At 48.4% G+C, this 21256-nt stretch overlaps 1 protein-coding gene across 3 annotated transcripts in view; it reads left to right on the forward strand.

Annotated features, from left to right (window-relative positions):
- Positions 1-21256, forward strand: part of ABCC3 (ATP binding cassette subfamily C member 3) — a 48934-nt gene that overhangs the window by 23743 nt on the left and 3935 nt on the right. For 2 of the 3 annotated variants that reach the window (XM_065910416.1, XM_065910418.1), the window contains 16 exons: positions 326-413; positions 765-831; positions 1050-1176; positions 1258-1434; positions 6943-7110; positions 7427-7619; positions 9141-9255; positions 9428-9575; positions 9673-9880; positions 10166-10476; positions 11610-11809; positions 11953-12079; positions 13092-13193; positions 15770-15916; positions 16052-16210; positions 16799-16965. In XM_065910416.1, the coding sequence (XP_065766488.1) occupies positions 326-413; positions 765-831; positions 1050-1176; positions 1258-1434; positions 6943-7110; positions 7427-7619; positions 9141-9255; positions 9428-9575; positions 9673-9880; positions 10166-10476; positions 11610-11809; positions 11953-12079; positions 13092-13193; positions 15770-15916; positions 16052-16210; positions 16799-16965 (2504 nt within the window). The remainder of the gene's footprint in view (positions 1-325; positions 414-764; positions 832-1049; positions 1177-1257; positions 1435-6942; positions 7111-7426; positions 7620-9140; positions 9256-9427; positions 9576-9672; positions 9881-10165; positions 10477-11609; positions 11810-11952; positions 12080-13091; positions 13194-15769; positions 15917-16051; positions 16211-16798; positions 16966-21256) is intronic. The other variant, XM_065910417.1, reaches the window with a different exon arrangement.

Genomic DNA, 21256 nt, shown 5'->3' on the forward strand with positions numbered 1-21256 from the left:
GGGAATCAGGGGAGGGCCATTTGGCATTATGAAGAATTGTTCCAAGATGAATGAGGTTAATAGACTCATGGGCCATTTGGAGTCAGGGTTAGGTAGGGTTTCTGGAAACGCAATTTCTGGAGACAGCCTCCGCTTACCAACATGGACCCTATCTTTGGCAGTGGGACCCAGCCAAGACTCAGTCATGAGAAGGGACCCAGCACCAGCATCTGGGCCCTCAGGGGGTCCAGCCTCACCCAGGAAGTTGGGGGCCAGCAAGGGTAAGAGGAGATGGGTGTAAGAAAGGCATAGCTTCCAGGGCTGACTCACACCCTTCTGCATGCAGACCAGTGTGTCTTTGAAACGGATCCAGCATTTCCTGAGCCAAGATGAACTTGACCCTCAGTGTGTGGAAAGAAAGACCATCACCCCAGGTCCAGACAGCTTCCCTTAACCCAGCCACTTCTCCAGAAAATTCTGTTTTAAGTTTTTAACTTTTCTCTTGTGACCTCCTTTTCTTCATCCTCTTTTCCCATCTGCCCTCACTCTGTGCCTGCCCTCTTCCTCTTCTGGTTCTTTACTCTCTGTTACCTCTTCCCAGGCCTCCACGATCACCTTCCTCCTCTAGGGCGCTTCTTACTCCTCCCTGGGACGTCCTGCCACCTCCCTCCACCACCCCCAAGCTTCCTTGTGCTCCCCATTGCTCCTTGCCCTAGGACTCTTCCACCCAGGGATCCTCTCCCTTGCCCTGGGCTCCCTGACCCTGTGCACCTCTGTCTTACCAGGCTATGCTGTCATCATACACAATGGCACCTTTACCTGGGCCCAGGACCTGCCACCCGCCCTGCACAGGTACCAGCTTCTCCTTCCCTTCTCAGCTGCCTAAAGTGGACTGCAATTCAGATCATAGCAGAACCCACCCCACTCCCACTCTTCAGTTTTTGACCTGGGAAGCAGGAAGAGCCTCAGGTGCTGCCTGAAAAGGAGGAGAGCTTGGGTCTTCAGGTGGAAGGTGGGGGACAAAACCTCGATGCTTCCTCTGACTGGGCTACTTGTCTCCTTACCCCCAGCCTAGATATCCAGGTGCCAAAAGGGGCACTAGTGGCGGTGGTGGGGCCTGTGGGTTGTGGGAAGTCCTCCCTGTTGTCTGCCCTGCTGGGAGAGATGGAGAAGCTGGAAGGCAAGGTGTATATGAAGGTGAGAGGGGCAGGGATTACTGGGAAGGGAAGCTTGGGCAGGTCTTGGGCAAACCCCGAGGTAAACTTCTCCTTTGGCCAGGGTTCCGTGGCCTACGTGCCCCAGCAGGCATGGATCCAGAACTGCACTCTTCAGGAAAACGTGCTATTTGGTCAAGCCCTGGACCCCAAGCGGTACCAGAAGGCTCTGGAGGCCTGTGCCCTGCTAGCTGACCTGGAGGTTCTGCCTGGCGGGGACCAGACGGAGATTGGAGAGAAGGTACAGTCTCTTCTCTCACTCTCTGGGGAAGTTAGCACATACAGTTGCCAACCTCAATTCAGCTCAGATCCAAATATGCATTCATTCATTCACACATTCATCTATTAAAGATATCATGCCTAGCTCTGTGCAAGGCACTGGTAAAGCAGATCTATTACTGGGGGAAGCTGACTTGTAAACAGGTAGGGGCTGTAGAATGTCCTGGAGGCCAGGCTAAAGGCCTGTTCAAGGTACTGGGAAGGAGTAAAGGAGGTGGTCTACATAAGGAAAAGCATCACTTTTGAGCTGAATCTTAACAGCTAAGGAAGAAGCTCTTATCATTCATCAGATTTTATGACATACCTACTATATGCCAGGCAATATTATATATTAGTAAATGTGTGTGCATGCTAAGTCACTTCAGTCGTGTACAGCTCCTTGTGACCTCACGGACTGATTCCTCCAGGTTCCTCTGTCCATGAGATTCTCTAGGTAAGAATGCTGGAGTGGGTTGCCATGCCTTCCTCCAGGGGATCTTCCTGACCCAGGGATTAAACCCACATCTCTTATGTCTCCTGCATTGCCAGGCGGGTTCTTTACCACTAGCACCACACGGGCAGGCCATACATTAGTAAATACACCAGACTAAAATCTCTGCCTTCATATAGCTTACATTCTAGTAGGGAAAGAGATGTTAGCAAGATAAATCAGTAAAATATATAATGTTAGGTGAATGCTAAGGGGAAAGGATGTGCAAGGTTGTATTATCAGTATGCTTTGTGAAAGCCTCACTGAGAGTTGGAGACTTGAACAGAGTGAAGGAGTGGTCTGTATCCGGGAGCATGAAGCCCTGTCTGGGACATTTCAGGCAGAGAGAGCAGTAAGTGCAAAGGCTCTGAGGCAGGAGTGTGATTGGGGCATTTAAGGACCAGCGAGAAGAACAGCGTGGCTGGAATGGAATGAGCAGGGATGAGGAGGAGGAAATGAAGTCAGTGAGGTCCAGGCAGCAGACATAGGGCCTTAAGTCTACTGTAAGGACTGTGGCTTTTACCAAGGGTGATGGAAAACATTTAAGGGTTCAGTTCAGTTCTGTCACTCAGTTGTGTCCAACTCTTTGTGACCCCATGACAGGGCCAGGCTTCCCTGTTCACCACCAACTCCCAGAGCTTGGTCAAACGTATGTCCATTGAGTCAGTGATGCCATCCAACCATCTCATCCTTTGTTGTCCCCTTCTGCTCCTGCCTTCAGTCTTTCCCCAGCATCAGGGTCTTTTCCCATGAGTCAGTTCTTCTCATCAGGTGGCCAAAGTATTGGAGCTTCAGCTACAACATCAGTCCTTCCAATGAATATTCAGGACTGATTTCCTTTAGGATTGACTGGTTGGATCTCCTTGTGGTCCAAGGGACTTTCAAGAGTCTTCTCCAACACCACAGTTCAAAAGCATCAATTCTTCAGAGCTCAGTTTTCTTTATAGTCCAACTCTCACATCCATAACATGACTACTGGAAAAACTATAGCTTTGACTAGATGGACCTTTGTTGGCAAAGTAATGTCTCTGATTTTTAATATGCTGTCTAGGTTGGTCATAGCTTTTCTTTCAAGGAGCAAGCATCTTTTGATTTCATGGCTGCAGTCACCATCTGCAGTGATTTTGGAGCCCAAGAAAATAAAGTCTGTCACTGTTTCCATTGTTTCCCCATCTATTTGCCATAAAGTGGTGGGACCAGATGCCATGATCTTAGTTTTTTGAATGTTGAACTTTGAAGCCAGCTTTTTCCTCTCCTATCTGCGTATCTGAGGTTATTGATATTTCTTCCAGCAATTTTGATTCCAGCTTGTGCTTCATCCAGCCTGGCATTTCACATAATGTACTCTGCATGTAAGTTAAATAAACAGGGTGACAATATACAGCTTCCCAATTTGGAACCAGTCCGTTGTTCCATGTCCGGTTCTAACTGTTGCTGCTTTGAGGGTTAGTGTTAGGGTTAAGGATGGAGGGCATTTGATGCAATTTGATGTGACTGGAGGTTAGCAGTGTACAAAAGATGCAGGGTAAGGTAGAACTTTGATGACTTTAGTTAAGTTTTTTTTTTTTAGTTAAGGTTTTGATCTTTACCCTAAAAACCATGGGATATCAATGAAAGTTTTTATTTTTTTATTAATGTATTAATTTTTGGCTGCTGCAAAATATACATAACATAAATCTCTTTTTTGGCTGTGCTGGGTCTTGGTTGTGATGGAGGGTTTCTTCAGTTGCAGTGCATGGGCTCTAGAGTGTGGTGGCAGTAGTTGTGGCACAAGGACTTAGTTGCCCCATGGGATGTGGGATCTCAGTTCCCTGACCATGCAAGGGTTGAACTCCTGTCCCCTGCATTGGAAGGCAGATTCTTAACCACTGGACTGTGAAAGAAGTCCCCATAACATAAATCTTTACCTTAAAAATCTTTAGAAGTATATAAATCAGTAGTGTTAAGTTCATTCACACTGTTGTGCAACCAATCTCCAGAACTCTTTTTATCTTACAAAACTAAAACTCTGTACCCATTAAACAACAGCTTTTACTTATCCATTCACCCATCAATCGACACTTGGGTTGCTTCCACCTTTCATATATTGTGACTAATACTACTATGAACATGGGTGAGCAAAGGCCTTTTTAAGACCCTAGATACCCTAAAGTGGAATTTGTAAATCAATTCTATATTTTTATTCTTTGAGGAACTGCCATACTGTTTTTCATGATGGCTGCACCATGTTATATTCCCACCAACAGTCCACAAAGGGTGCAACTTGCACACATTGTTTTCTGGGGTGGTTGTTTGTTTTTGGGGGTTTGTTTTTTTATAATAACCATTCTAATGGATGTGAGGTGATATTTCATTGACATTTCAATTTGCTTTCCCCAGTCATTAGTAATGTTGAGCACCTTTACATGTGTTTGTTGACAGTTTGTATATCTTTCTTGGAGAAATGTGTTATTAAAGTCCTTTGTCCACATTTTAATCAAGTTGTTTAGTTTTTGTTGTTGAATTGTAGGAGTTCTTTATATATACTAGATAGTAACCCCCTATCAGCTATATGATTTGCAAATATGGTCTTCTATTTATTCTGAAGGCTGCCATTTCACTTTGCTGATTGTGCCCTTTGATGCACAGAAGATTTCAGTTTTAATGTGATCCAATTTTTCTATTTTTACTTTTGTTGCTTGTGCTTTAGATGTTATATTCATAAAGTCATTGCCAAGTCCAATGTCATGAAACTTTTTTCCTGTGTTTTAGAGTTTCACCTCCTTTTTAATATACTAACGATTTCAATGTATATTCCTACAAAACAAAGACATTCTCTTACGGATCTATGGTTATCAAAATCAAGAAATTTATCATTAATACAGTGTTACTATCTGAAAATCACTGTCTGACCTTTGAAATGTCATAGTTTATCCCAGTAATGTCTTTTTTAACTGTGTTCTTTCCTGGTTTAGAATTCAGGCCAGGATCATGAGTTGCGTTTAGTTGTCATATCTCTTCGCTCTCTGTCGATCTGGATAATTTCTCAGTCTTTGTCTTGTATTTTATTTTTGAACATCTGTGTATTTATTTTTGGCTGTGTGGGTCTTAGTTGCATCACGCAGGATCTTTGTTGCAGTAGAAGAGCTCTTTCCTTGGGGTGTTCCTTACGCCCCGCAGGCTTCTTTCTAGCTGTGGCACACGGGTTCCAGGGCACGTGGGCTCCGCAGTTAGTGGCACAGAGGCTCTCGAGTGGAGTGGGCAGGTTCAGTAGTTACAGTGTGAGGGCTTAGTTGCTCCACAGCATGTGGATCTTAGTTCCCCAACCTGGGGTTGAACCTGCGTCCCCTGCGTTGGAAAGCAGATCCTTAACCAGTAGGCCACCAGGGAAGTCCCAGTGTGTCTTTTAGAATATCAACACTTTTGAAGAGTACAGGCTAGGTATTTGGCAAAGAGTTTCTCAATTTGAACACAATCAGATTTAGGGTATATATATGTGTGTATATATGTATATACACACATATATATACTTTTCTTTTTTTTTTGCAGGGGGTTGGGAAACCAAAGAAGTAATGTTGTATCCTTCGTGCATCATATCAGGAGGCACATGATGTCAGTGCATGTCTTACTGACTATTGTTAACTTTGATCTCTTGATTGAGATGATATCGTCCATTGATGATTTCACTTTACAACCTTCATTGATTTTTGCCTGAGTCAATGTTACTATGATGTGGGCCAGATGTTGAGTTTGTAACTCCATTCTCTGTGATTATTAGTTGGCGTTTTACTCTAAGAAAGAGCTTTCCTCTCCTCCCTTTTTACTTATCCTTTAGTGTCTTTCTGTCAGTGTGGGCTCATGTTTTCTTATGTGATTCCATGGGTTATAATCCATTACTATCATTTTTCATTTTGATGTTCAACTTGTCAGTGAAGAGTTTTAAGCAGGGACATGAATCGCATTTTGAAAAGTTGCCCTGGCTGCAGTGTGGAGGGGCCCAAAGGCACAGGAACCAGTGAGGAGGCTCTCCTGTTGGTCTGGGGAAGTGATTTGGGCCTGAGCCTGGCAGTGGGGATGATAAACTTTTAAGTAGGAGTCCGAGATTATTGGAACCCAGAGCAGACCTCCCCATCTACAATCTAACTCCTCCTTGCCATCTCTCCTGGACCCACACTGACCTCACAAGCCTAATTTAGTGCCCGGAACATAGTAGCACTGAAGGAAGACTGGTTGGTTGCAGGCATGTTCACATGTCTCAGTCACTGTAGCTGCCATGGCCACCCCTTGTTTCTCAGCAGCTGCAGCTCCCACCCCACATTTGCTCTCCCCAGGGGTCAGTTTCTTAGGGTACCCCTAAAGAGCTAAGCCTGTTCCAGAGGGAATGAGGAAAGCTGGTGGCAGGAAAGTAAGGTGTACCTCTGGGGTCTGCCCTCTGGGCTCTGCCTTGCTATGTGTCTGAGTTTCTGCATAATGGGTTTAAGAGTGATCTTACTTTCCCTCTGGTGTGTGAATGATCTCAGGGTTGATGAACTCTGAGGTGGATGCTGGGTTTCCATTCTTGCTTTTGCCCTTAATAGTTTGGGACTTTGGATGAAGTCATTAACATCTTGGGCTCTAGTTTCTTCATCTAGAAAGTGGGGCTAATGATACCTCCCTGGAAAGACTGACATGAGGACCAGAAGGGATAATTGTTATGAAAGTCATCTGCAGATCATTTGGGCAATGGGAGACTAAAAGGTCTTTTAAGGACCTCCTGGGGATTTCCAGGATCCTAGAGTAAGATGGTGGAAGGCAGGGAAACCAGCTGGGCAGGGAGCAAGCTGTCCTCACCTGCTCTAGGAGGACTCTGAGAGCCACCACCCCTTCGTCCATGACCTTAGAGCCTCCCAGGGACAGGACCAGGCATATGAAATGTGAATTTAGAGGTCTGCCTTGCTGAATGACAATAGGGTTTTTGCCTCCCTTGTGATGGCCTGACTCTCTTCCACCCAATACACACTTCTCACCTCCCTTCTCCATCAGGGCATTAACCTGTCTGGGGGCCAGCGTCAGCGCGTCAGTGTGGCCCGAGCTGTTTATAGTGATGCCGACATTTTTTTGCTGGATGACCCACTGTCAGCCGTGGACTCCCATGTGGCCAAACATATCTTTGACCAAGTCATTGGGCCAGAAGGTGTGCTGGCAGGAAAGGTGAGGCTCCCAGAGGTTAAAGGGGCTAAAATGAAGATAAGGCTACAGGAAAGGAGTGGTGGGATGCCAAGGGGTTTGGTGAGACCTGGACATATGGAGTGCCTAAGGAACAGGCTGGGCAACCGGGAAAACCTGGGGCAGGGGAGGGAATGCCCCTCGGGCACTGAGTTGACTTTGGAGAGCACAGGTTGAGTCCCTGATGTGCCTGCTCATGTTGCTGGTACTCAAGCACCTCACGCTTGTTCCGTGGCCCTGCAATGTGCCAAGGGTGTGTGCTGAGGGCAGTAGGAGTGATAGCCTGCTGCCTTCTCCCCAGACCCGGGTGCTAGTGACGCACGGCATCAGCTTCCTGCCCCAGACGGACTTTGTCATAGTGCTATCTGACGGGCACGTGTCTGAGATGGGCACCTACTCGGCCCTGCTGCAGCGGGATGGCTCCTTTGCCAACTTCCTCCGCAACTATGCACCTGATGAGGACAAGGAGCACCAGGAAGCCGACAACAGGCCAGGTATCTGCCATTCTTGGCTCTTCATATTCCCCTCCCCGCCCTGCATCTCCCCTGTCCTGGGGCATCTGAGTGTCTCTGGACAGCCCCAGTGTTATGCAGGGAGGTTCTGGAGTATTTGGGTCATCCATGTGATGTCAGACACCAGCAAGAGGGAAAGGAAACTGGATGGAGTCGAGTCCCTCCTCCTCCTCTTCCCTCAGTCTTCCTATGTGTCGAAAGGGCCTATGGGCCCAGGCCCAGCTTGTACAGCAAGGCTGTTTTACAGATGAATTGTTTAGTAAATATGCAAGTGCTTTTTGTTGCTGTTCAGTCGCTCAGTTGTGTCCAACTCTTTGTGACCCCACGGACTGCAGCCAGGCTTCCCTGTCCTTCACCATCTCCCAGAGCTTGCTCAAACTCATGTCCATTGAGTCGGTGATGCCATCCAACCATCTCATCCTCTATCGTCCCCTTCTCCTCCCGCCTTCAATCTTTCCCAGCATCATGGTCTTTTCCAATGAGTCAGCTCTTCGCATCAGGTGGCCAAATATTTGAGCTTCAGCTTCAACGTCAGTCCTTCCAATGAATATTCAGGACTGGTTTCCTTTAGGATTGACTGGTTTGATCTCCTTGCAGTTCAAGGGACTCTCAAGAGTCAACTCCAACACCACAGTTCAAAAGCATCAATTCTTTGCCGCTCAGCCTTCTTTATGGTCCAGCTCTCACACCCATACATGACTACTGGAAAAACCATAGCTTTGACTATGGAAGTGCTTAGAAAAGTCATTTATTTATCAACAAATATTTACTTATTGAGCAACTAACTTTGTCTGGGCACTATTCCAGCAATAGTGAGACAGCACTATTAATAGTACTACTGAGACGGCAATGAACAAACAGAAAAATCCCCTTCTCATGGAGCATATTGAGACATTGAGACCCCCTTGTTGTTCAGTCCTGGCTCTTCAACCTCAGGCTCTGGGCTGGCTCTCAGACCTTCTGGGCTTTCTTGTCTACTTCTGTATATGCAGTTAACATGTCTCAAGCATTTACTAAGGGCCATCTATGGGGTTGCACAGAGTTGAACACGACTGAAGCGACTTAGCAGCAGCAGCAGTGCCTGTTGCAAGCTCTTGACACACATTCTTTCCTTTAATCCTCACAATGGCACGGTGAAGTAGGTACTATTATTATCCCCACTTTACATGCCCGCCTAAAGTCATGTGGTGAGGAAGTGGGATTTAAGCTCAGCCAGGCTGATTCCAGAGCCCAAGCTCCTGACCCTTATATTTGAATCCTCTTCTCCATAGTCCCTGATGGGAAGCTTTTCTTCCTATCTAACATAAGTCTTTCTTGCTGCCCCTTTTTTTCTCAATACAAAATTGGTCATTTATTTTTATTGTTGTTCTTGCTGTCCTCTCGGTCCCTCTCATCTTCCCTTTTGCTAATCCATTCAGTCCTCTTCATTGGAGTGGGACTGGGGGATAGCAGGGTCTTGCAGGGTGAGCTTGCCAACCTCTCCTTTCTGCCTCCCCACTGTAGCCTTGGAGGACAAAGAGGATGAGGGGGTACTGATGATTGAAGACACGCTCAGCAATCACACAGACCTGACAGATAATGAGCCCGTGACATACGAGGTCCAGAAGCAGTTTCTGAGGTGAGCTCCTGAGAACTGTCCACCCCTGGGAGATGGTGTCAGGGCCCCCACGCCCTGCTGGGGAGTGGGGCAGATGGGTGTTCTCCCTGACACTCCCTGGGGCTCCAGCTGGGGCTCTGTCTGTGGTTGTGCTGGAGGCTGCCTCTCTGGGCCTGACCCATTGCCTCCACAGACAGCTGAGTTCCATGTCCTCAGAAGGAGAGGGTCAGGGTTGGTCTGTACCCAGGAGGCGCCCGGGTGCGGCAGAAAAGGTCGTGCCGGCAACTGAAGCAAAGGCGAGCCATGTGCTGACCCAGGAGGAGAAGACAGAGATGGGCACTGTGAGTAGGCTGGGCGAGGAAGGCTGGAGAGGGTGGCAGGCCCCTAGCACTCCCGGGGCTCACGGGAGTCCTCTGTTTGACCGCTGTGGCCACACAGGTGAAGCTGAGCGTGTACTGGGATTACGCCAAGGCTGTGGGGCTGTGGACCGCTCTGGTCATCTGTCTGCTGTATGGGGGTCAAAGCGCAGCTGCCATTGGAGCCAACGTGTGGCTCAGTGCCTGGACCGATGAGGCTGTGGTGGACAACCAGCAGAACAGCACCTCCTACAGACTGGGTGTCTATGCCGCCTTAGGAATTCTGCAAGGTGAGCCTGCAGAGATACTTAGAAGGGGCGCCAGGGTTCCCTTCCTCGTCTCTGGGCTGCTGGGTCCCCCAAACCATGCCCTTGCCTCTGAATCTCTCTCCACCGTCACAACGCTAGTGACTCCCTGACCTGCCCTACCTGCCTCTGGGTCTGTCTAGCTCATCCTAGCTATGCCTTGCCTTTGAGACTACCTAGTTCACCGAGGAGATCCCTCATCTCGGAACTTGCCCCTGCATTCTGCCCCCTGGCCCAGGTGAACAAGTGCCCCTCTGCCTCCTCCATCAGGACTCCTGGTGATGCTGTCAGCTATCACGATGGCGGTGGGCGGTGTCCAAGCTGCCCGCTTGCTTCACCAGGCGCTGCTGCACAACAAGATGCGCTCGCCACAGTCCTTTTTTGATACGACGCCCTCAGGCCGCATCCTCAACCGCTTCTCCAAGGACATCTACGTCATTGATGAGCTTCTGGCTCCCACCATCCTCATGCTGCTGAACTCCTTCTACAACTCCATCTCCACCCTTGTGGTCATCGTGGCCAGCACTCCGCTCTTTGCTGTGGTCATCCTTCCTTTGGCTGTTCTCTACCTCTTTGTCCAGGTGCGCCCTGAGTGAGTGGGCATGACTTAGCGTGAGCATGGCTGTTGTGTGGGCCGGGCTCTCTCGGGGGCCCCCAGTGGCAGATGTAGGGAGGGCACACCCCCTTCACCTTCACAGCTGGATTTGATTCAGTAAACACCTTTTTGAAACTCATTTTCCTCACTGGGTAAAATAGAATCACAGATCCCACCTCATAGAGTTATCAATAGGATAAAATTAAATCCTTGTCAATTATGACTGGCCCTGGAACTCCTTCCTGCTGGCTATTTTTTAATAAAATATTGTCAACAGTTTAAGACACATTATCCTTCCCTTGTTTTTAGGTATCATCTAAACTTACATGCCATATCATATGATGCATATATGATATATGATGCATATCATATAAACTTACATGTTTTTTAACATAGACGAGTGATAATATTCAGATACAGTTAACTCTAAAAGGCATTTGTGTTGCTGATCCCCTGTCCTGCCATTAATCAGTTGATGAAGGTAACCCACAAGTGGTAGAAGCTCAGGCCTGTGTGTGAAGACTGTGACCTGGGCTGCACTCTGTCCTGGGACAGGGACTTTCAGCTGTACATCCTGCATGGCTCTGGCCATCTTGGGGCCCACTGGGTAGAGGATGGAAGATGGAGGCAGACTGTGGTTTTGTGGGGCTGACATTTAAACAACCGAGGGGTGGAGTCGGGAGAGGCTCTTTAAGAAAAAGAATATGAAATTATCTTATTTTTGCAAATTTTGCAAAATTTTGATTGTGTGAACATATTGCCAGGCCCCTAAGTGCAGATAGGCATTGTCACTGACTTGGGAAGCAAAATGAAGTCAGTGCGATAATTCAGGCCTGCAGAGTGAGGGGCCAGGAGCTAAGAGGGAATCGGGAAAGGCTTTGTGGACAAAGTGGCCTGAAAGACTTGAGCAGAGCTGAGCAGAGGGGAGAGAGTGGGAGGAGTTCATGGAGCCATATCAGGATCCCAAGTCTTGGGTTCTTTCGGGCGAGGGAAGGGAGTGAGGTCTTATGGGGGCAGTGGGACTGACGGGGAGGTGGCTCAGATGGGCCCAGGGGACACGCAGGACTGAGCTGGGATTCCACGATCCTGACTCTAGGTTCTCTCTCCAACCTCTGTCAGCGCTTCTATGTGGCTACATCACGGCAGCTGAAGCGGCTGGAATCTGTCAGCCGCTCGCCCATTTATTCCCACTTTTCGGAGACAGTGACTGGCTCCAGCGTGATCCGGGCCTACGGCCGCAGCCAGGACTTCGAGACCATCAATGATGCTAAGGTGGACACCAACCAGAAGAGCTGCTACCCCTACATTGCCTCCAATAGGTCAGAAACCACTCCGTCAGCCCCTGCTCCTTCCATGAGTCCCTGCAGGAGAGACCCTGGTGTTCTGGGTCCAAGCTCCTCCTTTCCCCTAAACAGCCCCCTTCCTGCATCTGCCCCATTTCCTCCTTGCCTGATCTCTACAGGTGGCTGGGGATCCGGGTGGAGTTCGTGGGCAACTGTGTTGTACTCTTTGCTGCGCTCTTCGCTGTGACTGGAAGAAGCAGCCTGAGCCCAGGACTGGTGGGCCTGTCTGTGTCCTATGCCCTACAGGTAGGCAGAGGTCTCAGCCCCAGAGTAGGGCCACCCCTGGGGCAGAGGCCACAAAGGTTTCATAAGCATCTCCTGAGTACCCCACTCTACCCAAAATGGGGATTTTGATCCCCCAAACTGTGAGCTCCCAGTCAGGCATGGAGAGTCACTCCTACCAGCAGGGGATGATACTTTGGGGTGTGCAGATCTTAGTGGAGGAAGGACAAAAGGTAAGAGCCCAGAGGAGGTCTCTACCTGGGAGTGTTGGAGAAATGACCTTGGAGCTTGGCCCTAAGAGACAAATAGAAATTTGCTGTGCCTGCACAAGATCTAGAGGTCAACCCTGACAGGGGTCCTGGGCCAGGGACATGAAGAGCTAGACTACACCTTATTTCACAAGCCTGCAGAGAAAGTACCTGGAGCAGGTAACTAGAGCCTGAGCAGGTCACGCTGATATTGTCAAAAGGTTAAACAACTGCAAATGGAATTTTTGTGAAGCAGATCATATTTGCAATGTCTCAGGTGACTCAAGTCTTTGAGTTTTGATAAATAAAAGACAATCCAGACAGGTCAGTCTTCTCAAACTATTCAGTGTGCCTATGAATCTCCCGGAGATCTTAAACTGTAGATTCTGATACAATGGGCCTGGGGCTGTGGCTTTTTCGTGTCTATCAGGACTTCTTGATTCACGAAGTGTGGTCCGAGGACCAGTTGCATCACCTGTGAGCTTGTTAGAAATGTAGATTCTCGAGTCCTACCACAAACCTACTGAATCAGAAGCTACGTTTTAACAAGATTCTCTGGGAAATCTTTCTTGTGCATGTTAAAGTTTGAGAAACACTGGGATGGGGGGCCATTATCACTGCCTGAGGTACAGTTGTGATTAGAGCCCCAGGTGGCATAGCTGTGGGTTTGCCCAGGCCCACCTGGGTCATAGTTGGGATAGGAGCATAATGAAGGAGTCTGAACTCCTCCCATAGCCATGTCAAGGGAGTACAGATTGCCCCACTTATGACCCAGTCCCTCTGGCTAGGTGACGTTGGCTCTGAACTGGATGATACGAACGATGTCAGACTTGGAGTCTAACATTGTGGCTGTGGAGAGAGTCAAGGAGTACTCCAAGACGGAGACAGAGGTGGGTACGGAATCAGCCTGGGGCAGGCAGAGTTGAGAATAGCTGGCAGGGGTGCTTGATGGCCCAACATCCATCCCTACATCCCCACATCCCCCTAGGCCGGCTCTTCAGGTGGCTCTTCATTCAACCCTTAATGAATGTCAACCAGAGGTCTATGCGAGGAGGTGTAGAGGATTCAGAGTTGGACAAGGCAATTCCTGATGAGTAGATAACAGCTCCCGTGTTCCAAGCCCTCCTCACTCACAGTACTCTGTCCTCCCTGGGGCCGCCAGTCCGGTGACCTGCCTCTGTCCCTCGGTCCACGAGTTCATCAGCCTGGACTCTGGGCTCCACCAGTGCCAACGCTCTCACCTCCCTTGCCCTTCTCTCTCAGTCATCCTCTCTCCAGTTGAACCCATCTGTCTACCTTCTAGATGCCGGTGCTCAACTCCCAAAATGTTGCTGGAGAAAATCATTGATTTGACTTCAGGTTTATAACCACACACCACTGCTGGGTATTCCCATCTTGCTTCTCTAAGAAGCATGTGTTTCCAGTTTCAGAAAGATTTGTTTTGGCCATTCCCTTTCCTTAAGCTCCCACTCCCTGGGCTCAGCCATCGACCTTGCCTAACAGTTCAGTGAGGAAATAGGTTAGGAGATGTGAACTCCCTCAGCCTTCCTGCTGCTAGACTTTCGAACCTGCCTGTGTCCCTTCACCTCTTCCCTCTTTTAGCAGGAAATGTCCCTTCTCGTTTGAAAGTCCACTCCCTCTACTTGTTGGCATGGCTACCCGAGGACTTCACTTCCTTAATTACATGCTACATCATCCATCTTGCTCCCTCTGTTGGATGATTCCCATCCACATGCAAAAATATGCACTTGTACCTTCCGTTCTAGACTCTCAAACCAAGCCTCCCTTTCCTGTATCCCACTTCTCTGCTCTCCTTTGTCATGAAACTGGCTTTAAAATAGGTGCTCTCCCCCTGCCTCATCCCCGGTAGCTTGTCTGCCTGCTGCAGCCTCACTTCTGGCCCTATCACTCCGCTGGATGCACTCAGCCGTGACTTCCTTGGTTCCAGAGGTGGGGACACTTTGCCGTTCTTCTCTAGTCCAACTTCTTGGCATTACTTGGACAAAATACCCCTCGCTGCTTCTTGAAGGCACTTCATGGTTTCTGTGACCTGAGTTCCTGCCCTTTCAGCCCCCATTGAGCCCCCACCCCATCTGTTCCTCCCAACCTGGCCTCTCCTGTCCCTGGGGCCCCCATCTGTCCCTGTCTTCCCCAGGCTTCTCTTGTCACCCCCTCCTCCCCCCATTCTCTGGGATCTTCACATTCTCTCTCTTCAATTTCCCCTGTCTACATACATGATCCTTTCGCCACAGCCTCAAATATTCTGCCCCTAATCCTGCTACCCATTGTTTTGATACCTCCTTAAGAGAGCATGGCAACCCACTCCAGTACTCTTGCCTGGAAAATCCCATGGACAGAGGAGCCTGGTAGGCTACAGTCCATGGGGTCTCGAAGAGTCGGACACGACTGAGTGATTCCACTTTCACTTTTCACTTTCATGCATTGGAGAAGGAAATGGCAACCCACTCTAGTGTTCTTGCCTGGAAAATCCCAGGGATGGGGGAGCCTGGTGGGCTGCCGTCTATGGGTTTGCACAGAGTCGGACACAACTAAAGTGACTTAGCAATGGCAGCAGCAAGAGAGCAGATTATCTGTACTGGCTGCTTTGTTTTTTGATTGCTGACACTCTGACTCCCCTATTTCAAAACATCCTACCCTCTGCCTCCCTAAATAGTAGCAGAGAGATCCCTTAAAAACATACCAAATCACATTATTCTTCTGTGTATGGCCCTACATCTTACTCAAGGTAAAAACAAAACAAAACAAAACAATAAAACAGTCCTTAAACTGCCCTGCAAAGCCCTACATGGTGGGGTCTTCCACTACGTGTCTCCTACCTCTCACCTTTGTCACTGTGCTCCAGAGCACACCTGGAGGTATTTGTCCTTGCTGTCTCCTCTGCCTGGCATGCCCTTCCCCCAGATATCTACTTGTCTTGTTCCATTACTTCCTTCAGGTTTTTATTTAAATATCACCTCCTCCAGGAAGCCTTCCCTGACCACCCTGTACAGAACAGCAACACCAGGCACTTCACCATACTCATCACCATCTGACATTATATAGACTTACTTATTTGTTAATTGTATGCCTCCTTAGATTAGAATGTAAGCCTCACAGGGACAAGGACTTTGTCTAGTTTACCATTGTTCCCCCACTACCTGTCATGAAGTACCACTCAATAATAAAGAATGGTGAAAGGGGGGTGGGGGCAGGTGGAAGGGGCTACTTAGGGATTTTGGGCATGAGGGGAGTAGAGGAGGGCAAAGTTCTATGGGGAATAATGTCAGATGGATAGAGTCATTGAACCACAAGGCTGGGCCACTCAAGCGCCAGGGGCTCCCCACCAGGGTCCCTGGTGGGTGAGGGTGGCAGGGGCCTGGGAAGAGAGGCAGACTGAAGGTGCAAGGGGCTGGGCTGGGGAAGAGATGTCCCCCTGATGCAGAACCTGTCTTCCCATGGTGGCCAGGCCCCCTGGGTGGTGGAGGGCAGCCGCCCGCCAGCAGGCTGGCCACTGAAGGGTGAGGTGGAGTTCCGAAATTATTCCGTGCGCTACCGGCCGGGCCTGGAGCTGGTGTTGAAGGACCTGAGTCTGCGAGTGCATGGTGGCGAGAAGGTGCGTGTGGGGCGGGTTTGTGCCTGGGGGATGTGGGTCTGTGGGATGGCAGGTACCCAGCCTAGAGATCTGCTTAGGCTCCCAGGGGAGTCCCGGAGACAGACTCACCAACTCCCCAGCCTCTACCCCCTCCAGGTGGGGATCGTGGGCCGCACTGGGGCTGGCAAATCGTCCATGACTCTCTGCCTGTTCCGCATCCTGGAGGCAGCTGAGGGCGAAATCTACATCGATGGCCTCAATGTAGCCGACATCGGGCTCCATGACCTGCGTTCTAAGCTGACCATCATCCCCCAGGTACTGGCCTGGCTTTGTCTGGCCACACTGACCAGTGACCCTGGGGGCAGGCCCCACGCTTGTCCTGTAGCTTGAGGTTCAAGACCGGGACCTCTATCTGGGAAGCTGGGGAGCAGGACAGCAGGAGCAGAGCCACAGAGCGACCACCTGTCATGGTTCTGGAAGGGACAGATGTATCCTGCTCAATATCACCCTGTCCTCTGACCTCCTAGACCAACAGAACCACAGACTCTCCCGTACGGCCCACGCCAGAGGTGTTCTATTCTGCTGTCCTGGTTTCACAGCTCTGAATTACGTTTCACTTTTCCTGGCTTCTCTGGAGTGTTTTTCTGCCGACTGGACACTTTGGAGTCAGATTAGCGGCTCAAGGTTTCTACTTTAGCAGGGGACTTTGGGTTGGCAAAGCTGAGGTTTATCACGTCCCCACAGGCATTTTTCTATCTCCTTGGCCATTGCCTACCTCCTGGAGGGTTGGGGACACAGTGGAAATGCCGCCATCTCAGTCCCTTTCTTGTTGCCTGGCCTCAGGGCCCATGGCTCCCTATGGGGCCTGAGCTGCCTCCCTCTGAGGACTTGCTTTGTTCCCAGGACCCCATCTTGTTCTCGGGGACCCTGCGCATGAACCTGGACCCCTTTGGCTGTTATTCAGAGGAAGACATGTGGCAAGCTTTGGAGCTGTCCCACCTGCACTCATTTGTGAGCTCCCAGCCCGCAGGCCTGGAATTCCAGTGCTCCGAGGGTGGAGAGAATCTCAGGTAACAGCTGGGAGTGGGTGGGTCAGGAATAGCACTCTGCTGCACTAGAGGATCTAGCATCAAATGACACCCAGGCCAGCCCTGTCCTGCCCTCTCACTAACATCTTGTTGTTCAGTCACTAAATTGTGTCCAACTCTGCAACCCCATGGACTGCAGCACGCAAGGCTTCCCTGTCCTTCACTATCTCCCAGAGTTTGCTCAAATTCATGTCCACTGAGTCAGTGATGCCATCTAACCATCTCATCCTCTGTCACCCACTTCTCCTCCTGCCCTCAATCTTTCCCAGCATCAGGGTCTTTTCCAGTGAGTTGGCTTTTCATATCAGGTGGCCAAAATATTAGAGCTTCAGCTTCACCACCAGTCCTTCCAGTGACTATTAAGTGTTGATTTCCTTTAGGATTAACTGGTTTGGTCTGCTTGCTGTCCAGAGGACTCAAGAGTCTTCTCCAGCACCAGGATTCCAAAGTATCAATTCTTCGGCACTCAGCCTTATCTAGGGTCCAACTCTCACATCTGTATATGACTGCTGGAAAAAACGTAGCTTTGATTATATGGACCTTTGTTAGCAAAGTAATATCTCTGCTTTTTAATATGCTGTCTAGGTTTATCATAGTTTTTCTTCCAAAGAACAAGCATCTTTTAATTTCATGGCTGCAGTCCCTGTCTACTGTGATTTTGGAGCCCAAGAAAATAAAATCTGCCACTATTTCCATTTTTCCCCCTCTATCTGCCATGAAGTGATGGAACTGGATGCTATGATCTTCATTTTTTGAATGTTGAATTTTAAGCCAGCCTTTTCATTCCCCCTCTTTCACCTTCAACAAGAGGCTCTTTAGTTTCTCTTCACTTTATGCCATTAGACTGGTATCACATGCATATCTGAGGTTGTTGTTATTTCTCCCGGCAATCTTGATTCCAGCTTGTGAGTTATGCAACCCAGCATTTTGCATGATGTACTCTACGTATAAGTTAAATAAGCAGGGTGACAATAAGAGCCTTGATGTACTACTTTCCCAATTTGGAACCAGTCCATTGTTCCATGACCGGTTCTGTTGCTTCTTTTCCTGCATACAGGTTTCTCAAGAGACAGGTAAGGTGGTCTGGTATTCCCATCTCTTTCAGAATTTTCCACAGTTTGTTGTGATCCACACAGTTAAAGGCTTTATCATAGTCGATGAAGCAGAAGTAGATTTTTTTTTTGAATTCCCTTGCATTTTCTATGACCCAACCAATGTTGGCAATTTGATCTCTGGTTCCTCTGCCTTTTCTAAATCCAGCTTGTACATCTGGAATTTCTCAGTTCATATACTGTTGAAGCCTAGCTTGAGGGATTGTGAGTATTACCTTGCTAGCATGTGAAATGAGTGCAACTGTACCATAGTTTGAACATTCTTTGGCATTGCCCTTCTTTGGGATTGGAATGAAAACACCTTTTCCAGTCCTGTGGCCACTGATGAGTTTTCCAAATTTGCTAGCATGTTGAGTGCAGCACTTCCACAGCATCATCTTTTAGGATTTGAAATACCTCAGCTGGAATTTCATCACCTCTACTAGCTTTGTTTGTAGTAATGCTTCCTAGGTCCCACTTGACTTCACACTCCAGGATGTCTGGCTCTAGGTGAGTGAGAAAGAGTGTATCTTTCCCTTTCTCCTTCGCCGTTCACTTCTTTTCTCAGCTATTTATACAGCCTCCTCAGACAACCACTTTGCCTTTTCTGTGTTTCTTTTTCTTGGGGATGGTTTTGGTCATTGCCTCCTGTACAATGTTACTAACTTCTGTCCATAATTCTTCAGGTATTCTGTCTATCAGATCTAATCCCTTGACTCTATTTGCCACTCCCACTGTATAATCATAAGGGATTTGACTTAGGTCATATTTGAATGGCCTGGTGATTTGAACTCAGGGGGCACTCTATTGTATTGAGCATATTCTGCGTGCCAGGTTTCTCACAGACTCCTCACACAAGCCCCAGAGAAATTGAGCTAGGGCCAAAGGCACACAGCTGGGAGAAAGCATGCCTGGGATTTCAATTAGGTCTGGGAGATTCCAAGGCCCCAACCAGTCTTCTCTTGTGAGGTTGTCAATGCTGTGCTTCACCTGATGAGGGGGTTGTGGACCGAACCTGTTGAGAAGACAGAGGAAACATTTAGAACTTTAGAGAAGTCTTTTATTTTTTCTGAGTTGGATGCAATTTTGTCTCTGGTTTAGAAGTAGACAAAGTGAGCTCTCCAGGCCTTTCTTTGCTTCCTTATAGCCCCAGATTTTATATCCCCAGTCACTGGGTCATATATCAGAGAAAGTCAGAGTCACTTCTTAATGAGTCTAAAAGCTTGAGATAGATGTACCTGTGTTAGCTGTGTGATTTGGGGCAAGTTGCTTAACCTCTCTGTGCCTTCTTTATCTTAACTCTGAAAGGAGTGTGGGATAATAACAGTTCCATTCCTTTTAGCACCATGCTGCCTAATAGCCACATTGAAAAAAGAAACAGATGAAATAAATTTTGGAATTATGTATTTTATTTAGCCCAGTATATCTAAAATATTATCACTTCAACATGTAATTGATATAAAAACTATTACAGATATCTTGCATTTTTTCATATTAAGTATAAAATCCTATGTGTATTTTTATACTTAGAGCACACCTCAGTTCAGATTTGCCACATTTCAGGTAGTCCACAGTCAAGTGTGGCTAGTGGCCATCATTTGGACAGGGCGGTTTTATGGGTTTTGTGATTAAATGGAAAGCACTTAGTTCGGATATACTCCTGAGAAATTTAGCTATCCTTATTATTCTACTCAGTCCATACCTACAGACTGGACTCTCTCCAGACAAAACAAAAACAAAAACTTGTACATTTCAGTTCAGTTCAGTTCAATTGCTCAGTCGTGTCTGACTCTTTGCAACCCCATGGACTGCAGCACGCCAGGCCTCCCTGTCCGTCACCAGCTCCAAAGTTTACTCAAACTCATGTCCATTGAGCCACCCAACCATCTCATCCTCTGCCATCCCCTTCCCCTCCTGCCTTTAATCTTTCCCAGCATCAGGGTCTTTTCAAATGAGTCAGCTCTTCGCATCAGGTGGCCAAAGTATTGGAGTTTCAGCTTCAACATCAATCCTTCCAATGAACATTCAGGACTAATTTCCTTTAGGATGGACTGGTTGGATCTTCTTTCAGTCCAAGGGACTCTCAAGAGTCTTTTCCAACACCACAGTTCAAAAGCATCAATTCTTCGGCGCTCAGCTTTCTTTATAGTCCAACTCTTACATCCATACATGAATACTGGAAAAATTTAGTAGTGTTCAAGGCACTTTGGCCTCCACTATCTCCTTTAATCTTTACTGCAGTCCTGTGGGCTAGAAATGAGGCTCCAAAGTATAAAATTATTTGCCCAAAGCCACTTAGTTAGTAAGGGGTGGGGCAAGGAAGTGGGAGTATTTGCCCGAAGCCTTTCCTTGCTGCATCATAGCCACTGGTGGGATGCCCCTGCCTCTGCCGTCAGCCCTGTAAGAATGAATGTGGCCAGTCCCTGGATCTCACTCACACAACCACGTTGAGAGTAGCTGGCAGACAAGCCTAGGCTACCAGACCCTATGCCCCATAGCTGTTTTTTGGCCCATTCTCCGATCCCTGCTTGCCATCAGCACCTCTCTCCAGATCATCCCCTCCATCCTCGCATCAGCCAGGACCTGAGACAGAAATCCACTCCCCTCCTCCCTCCCTGGGCTTGTAGTCACTTTAAGTATAACCTGTATCCTCTGCCAGTCCCACCATAAATCAGTCCTGAGTTCTATCTGGCAGCTCATTCTGCTGCCAAAACCTTCATTAGTTGCGGGAACGGGCTGAAAGAGAGCCTGGTCTTCACTCGGGCTGGAGTGACTCACCCCTTTGGGAAGGGCTGAGGTATTTGTCCTTGGGTGTGGGGGTGCTGTAGCCTCTGTGGTTGGGAACACAGCCTTGCTTTGTTCATTAGCTCTGGCTTCCAAGGCAGGGGTTGAAGTATGCATTCCACCCCTCCTCCACCTCTGCAGAGACCAGACATGGGGAGCCCCCCAGATCCTCCTCTGCCCTGCCTCTTCGGAGTTCCCACAATAGAGCCCTGATCTGTATTTCCTGTGGGGGCAGGAGATGGCTGAATTATGTGATAGTAGGCTCAACAAGATAGCATGATGCATGCAAATATCCAGGAGGAGTCATTTAAGTGTGTTATCACTAAGGTGTAAATGACTAATAGAGTGAAACAGAGAAACTCGGTAACATAGCTGAAGAGTGAGAACAGGGAAGAAAG

Source organism: Muntiacus reevesi, chromosome 18 (assembly GCF_963930625.1).
Source record: "Muntiacus reevesi chromosome 18, mMunRee1.1, whole genome shotgun sequence".
NCBI classification, from domain to species: Eukaryota; Metazoa; Chordata; class Mammalia; order Artiodactyla; family Cervidae; genus Muntiacus; species Muntiacus reevesi.